At 27.6% G+C, this 6,000-nt stretch overlaps 1 protein-coding gene across 1 annotated transcript; it reads left to right on the top strand.

Annotated features, from left to right (window-relative positions):
* The first annotated feature begins 4,136 nt into the window (after positions 1 to 4,136).
* On the top strand, positions 4,137 to 5,708 carry LOC108333437 (two-component response regulator ORR9). The gene is made up of 5 exons (XM_017568876.2): positions 4,137 to 4,551; positions 4,676 to 4,779; positions 4,872 to 4,949; positions 5,084 to 5,154; positions 5,283 to 5,708. Exons 1-5 carry the CDS (start codon positions 4,449 to 4,451, stop codon positions 5,488 to 5,490), a joined length of 564 nt encoding a protein of 187 aa, XP_017424365.1. The 5' UTR covers positions 4,137 to 4,448; the 3' UTR covers positions 5,491 to 5,708.
* Positions 5,709 to 6,000: the final 292 nt, after the last annotated feature.

Here is a 6,000-nt window from a genome sequence, read left to right on the forward strand (position 1 = left end):
TCACTACAAATATTGATATCAACATGTGACGTCAAATTATAATAGAAGTTGCAAATTTTGTACAGAAATGATGAACTTCATACAACTTATATCTTATTTTTTTCTTTTTTTTATCAACGAAAAGAATATATATAAATTAATGTCCCTTCCCTCGTTTATCCCATTAGATAATTGTAAATTTTCCATGATCAACACATTCATACAAATTGGGCAACAAACAGCAAGTAATAAACAAAAAATTATACAGGTTTCTAATTTGGAGATACAAAACACATGGCTGTCCCTAGGATAAGGTGGTCCAAGATGTCTTTTGGCCATCCTACAAGAAAACATACTATTTGTATTTATATAAATTTTATTATTAGTTGGTTATGTGTATTAATTAATAACTCAAGTATTTTTTTTTAAATAGAGTTCAAACCCTGCTATATTTTAATTTTCTAGAAGGCTCTTAAAAGCTTTTAGAGAATTGATACTCGTACAAAATTTTATATAATATCTGTTTCTTTTTGTGTGTGTGTGTACGTGTTTATGGCTTCCCAACATTATGTATAACATGTAAAAGATGAGCAGAAAGGTGAGATATAAAACATACATTCATACAATGCGGCTGGACAAATAACATTTCTAAATATTAATTGGTTATTAATTTTAATTAAATAATTTGTCTTTTAATTTACCAAATTTAATATATAAAACATTATTCTCGAATAATTGGAATCAGGTTTCTTATAGTAAACAATATAGTATTATTATTATTTTTTTATAACTATTTTATTTCTTATTAGAAGTATTATTGATTTTTTTTTAACGAATGATCTCGTTAAAATATTTGACTTGTAGTAAGTTATATTTTGATGACTAATACCCTTATTAGTTTAAAATGAAGTATTTCATTTGAGATTTATCTTAAACCTAAAACTATGTTAGAGTTAGCACTTTATCCTAAAATTAGGTCAATTCAATGGTAAGGACACTATGTCCTACAAAGAAATGAAAAAAGAAAGCCTAAAACTATGTTGTGTCCTTCCATTAACTATTTAGTCCTTCTTCTTACCACTTTTCATGAATGGTCCACCAAAGAGGGAATATTTTGACATTTCTTCATTACTTTTCTTTATCAATTAGGCGTGCACCAATGGCCTTCCCTTATTATCATGGACCCTAATATTAGAGGTGTGGTGACCACTATAGTAGATTCAATCATCTCTAATTGGTGGGACAATAGGGTTTCATACCATCATTCTAGATTGGCCAATGGCCACTTTAAATCCAAACAATCTAAGTAAATGAGGCTTAATTAAATGTTTTTTTCTTTTTTGGAAGGTTGTCATCCAAATTTCTTAACTCATTAACTCCTAAAGTATTTGAAGTTCAATTTTAGGCTTTAAAGAAAAAAAAATTCTTTATATTTCTTTAAATTTAAAATATGTTACTTTTAGTCCTCTAAATAACTTTTTTTAAAAGAATAAAATGGTTTGGATAATGCTTAAAGGACTAAAAATTAGTGTCCTTCAGCAGCATATCTTACCCTAACTAATTTTATGTAATTGTAGCAACCATCCTTGAAAACACCTTTTTATCTTGTTTCATATTCAATGTAAAGTAACATGTGTAGCTTATCATTTATATAACTATTTATATTGCAATTAGTTTTAGCTTAAATGTTATTGGAATATGGAAACTTTTATCACCTTGTCTTCTTCTTCTTTTTAATCCACTTAACTTACATATTTAAAATAATCATATTTCAAATGCATTATCTTTTTCGATTTGTAACAAGACACATTCTAATTCAAACACCAAATAAAATAAGAAAATAAAGTAAGAAACTTAGGAACTTATCATTTTGAGATTTGTTTTATTTTTCCTTTTACTTTTAATTAAAAAAATACTAATTTTATTTCCTATTTAAAAATTATATATAGTTTTTGTTACATACATTTCTTTTTAAATCAATGAAGCGAGAATAATGCATAATTTATAAATAAATATCAGTATATATAAAAAAATGGAATAAAAAACATTTTCTTGAATTAATAAGATATAATGATTTAACGGAAACACCATCATCACTTCAAAGAACTTATTAAGATATATTTTGATATTATCTTAACCGAATTAATTCAATGTAATTATATTTTATAATTATACTTTACTAATATATTATACTTTGATTTTGTTTTTTTTATCGATATTCAACTATCATATTAGATGACCTGAAATATGAAAGATTGAAAATAAAATGATCTTTAACATTTTTATAATCTTGTTATGCTGCAGATTGAATTCAGAATGGAGAAATACATTACATTCTAAAACTGTACTCATTTTTACAATTGAAGATAATTCGAATCTAAACATTATGAAAATGGACTGTTCCAGTTAAAATATTTGCATAATCAAGTAGATATTCATGGGCTTGACTTATAAATGTTCATGCCTCAATAAAAATTAATTAGTTATGTACATTTTATTACTATTATTATTATTTCCTACTGTCTTGTGCCTAATAAACCAAAAAATATAATTTTCTAACCTAATTAAATAAAAAGGGCATTGGAATAATTTGTAGGTTACAACGTGCTTTAAATTAAACTAAAAGATTAAAAAATTAATTTTCTTATAAAATATTAAAAATATTCAATGATGATTCTATCAGTGCCCCCAAACAGGTTCACGACCCTTAGATCAGATATTATTTCACAAACTGACCAAAAAAAAAAGTAGAATCTGGCCAAATATGAATTAAAATATTCTTTTTTTCACAAACGATTTTTTCTTTCTTTCTGATGCTGTCAGATTACTTGCATCAAAAGATCAGAATGAGAAATATTTGCAATATTTTAATCACTCACATGATCGTGCTCCAATTATAATATTTATCATTTAAAATAATAAACTTTGACCCCTGAAAGAAAATTGGAGATTAGAGAGGCATAATTTGAAAGCAATTTTATATATATGCCGGTGACAAAACAATTTCTGAGGCAGAAAAGACAAAATGGTATTCTTTTATATGACAGCATATTTCTAAAAGGAAAATTTTGGAATATGAAAGACTTGTAAGTTGTAACTACCCTTTTTTTTCTAAATTATTTTAATTAAGTTTATGTTCCTGTTAAACAAAATAAAAATAGGAACAAATCAGAAAAGAGCTTAGAAACTATATGTGAAAATATAAATATAGTTTGACAAATATAAGGGATTTTTCTTTTTTCTTTTATTATGATTTTGATTCTATACGCACAATATTAAAACCTTAGAGCTATATCTGATTTTGTATATGGATTAAGATCGATAATGTCTACATATATTTTATAATCATATCTTTCCCTTTTCCGATATAAAAAAATAGTTTTGCAACACTATTTAATTACAAAATCATTGTACACATTTTAAGATGTTTAAAAGTAATTGCTTAAGATTTTTTTATAATATAGAAAAATGAAACATTAAAATCAATTAAAAAATAAACAGATATATATACAAATCATCGTCCTATGTTAATTTCTTGAAAATATAACTTTAACTTACAACAAACTAATTTTAGTTTACAGATAAATTTATTTGATATTCCACTCTTATTTTCTTTTCTTTAAAGTTATTATGTGAAGTTCATCCAAACAATTTCTTAGTGAAAGGCACCATATTGCAAGTGTATGACATATATATATATATATATATATATATATATATATATATATATATATATATATATATATATATATATATATTATGATTGAATAAATGAGAATGTTCGAAGAAAGAGCAACAGAGAGGAGTTTGAAAAAATTGTATAAATAATTTAGGTCAATATTGGCTCTTAGAAAAAGAGCAGAGACAAAAGATTTGATTAGTAAAAAGAAAATAACGTTTTGTTTGTATATATATATGGTAGTGGTACGTGGGTGTAATAGTGGTAAGCATGTAATGCACGTGCATGGAATAGAATAGAGTTCACACGACTCTGAACAGTGAGAAGAATGACGACAACAACGTTTGATAATTAAGAATAATAGTTTGGTCTGATGAAAGGGTAATGGATTAAGGAGAAGAGAAGAGAATAGTTTTTTGTCTTTAACCCTAAGCAAAAGGGTGAAATAGAATAATGAAAAGAATAGTAATAATGAACAAGTCAGATTTTGATGTGTTTGGTACAATAACAGCACTTTCTTTGCTTGTTTTTCAATTCAAAAATCAACCCAAAAGATCCGCCAGATTCTTGATGAAATCTGTCGGATCTTGCTTTCCAAACTGTCAGATTTCCTTCGTGGATTTTCTATCTTCTTGACCATGATGTGCCCCCTTTTAAAATCTCTGCATGCCACCCTCTTTCATCACATTTCAGCACTCTTTTCATCTTTTTCCCTTCTTCTTTTCTTCTTATTCTTCTTATTCTTCTCCTGTTTTCGCCTGCAACTGCACACATCGTTATCATAATAATCATGGGTATGGCTGCAGAGGCACAGTTTCATGTTTTGGCTGTTGATGATAGCCTTATCGACAGAATGTTGATTGAGAGACTCCTCAAAACCTCTTCTTTTCATGGTAATTTTGATGTGTGCTGTCCTTTTTTTGAAAATAAGGTTTTTTATGTTTGTTTATCAGATGGGGTGATTTGGTTTTGCTTGATGTGAAATCCGATTCATTTTGGTATGTTTTGTGATTACAGTTACTGCTGTGGATTCTGGTAGTAAGGCTTTGAGGTTTCTTGGTTTGGTTGAAGATGAGAAGAGAACTGAAGAGCCTCCCACCATTGCTTTACAAGCCAATCAGGTTCAGTTTTACTGCAAAATTTATAAAAGATGACACATAGTTAGAATGATTTATGAGATCTAATTAATCCCTTTTGCTTATTGTAATTGCAGGATGTAGAAGTAAACCTGATCATAACTGATTACTGTATGCCAGAAATGACAGGATATGATCTGCTGAGAAAAATCAAGGTAAAACTACTTGGTTTTTTTATGGGACCTGGTTTCAGAAATAACATGTTTTATGTGCCTTTAATGATGGAAAATCTGAAACCAATCTTGTGATTTGTATGTTGTATGAATAACAAAAAGTTATTGATTTGCAGGAATCTAAATCTCTTAAAGACATACCAGTGGTGATTATGTCCTCAGAGAATGTTCCATCAAGGATCAACAGGTGAGGGAAAATACCTCTTATGAACAAAATCTTAACATCAAGATATTTGTTTGAAAAAAAGAAGTAAACAAATTTTAAAGGCATCAAATTGCAAGATATTTAACAGAATGTTCTTTTGCTTATGGCAGATGCCTAGAAGATGGAGCTGATGAATTCTTTTTGAAACCAGTTCAACAGTCAGATGTGAACAGGCTGAGACCTCATCTGATGAAATCAAAAGTTAAGGATGAAGAAGAGGAACAGATCAATAACAAAAGGAAGGAAACAGAAGAAGAAGAAGAGCATTCCCCAGATAAAACCAGGACAAAAATGGAGCCTCAAAAAGTGGTTAATTGAAGTTAAAAACTTGATGAAACATCATAGATTGTACCTAAAACATTTACCTCTCCTCTGCCTCACCAGCTAACAAGTGAGAAGAGTAGATCGCACCTCAATCATACTAAAGAAATCTCTAGTATAGCACCTGACAAAACAGATTTCATTTTTCATTCAATTTTCTGACACATAATTTATACTTTTTCTCTTATATCTCCAATTCACCACAAGATTTCTTTTTTCTTGCCTGTTAGCAACCCCTTTCGGAAGGTAAAATGTTTACATAATTTATATAAATTCTTAGATTTTCACATTATTACCGTTATTGTTGAAAGACCAACGGTAGAATGATATATTTTTATATTCATTTGGTATAAAGTATAAAATTAAAATAGTTATAAAAATGTAAAGTTTTAAATTTTTTCAAGAAAAAATAGAATAAAAATAAGTAAAGACAGTATCAAATGAATGTAAAATGTTTAGATTAATGGTATTATGATATAAATTTACATTTATTTGACACCGTATAAA

This window comes from Vigna angularis, chromosome 11 (genome assembly GCF_016808095.1).
Source record: "Vigna angularis cultivar LongXiaoDou No.4 chromosome 11, ASM1680809v1, whole genome shotgun sequence".
Taxonomy (NCBI): Eukaryota; Viridiplantae; Streptophyta; class Magnoliopsida; order Fabales; family Fabaceae; genus Vigna; species Vigna angularis.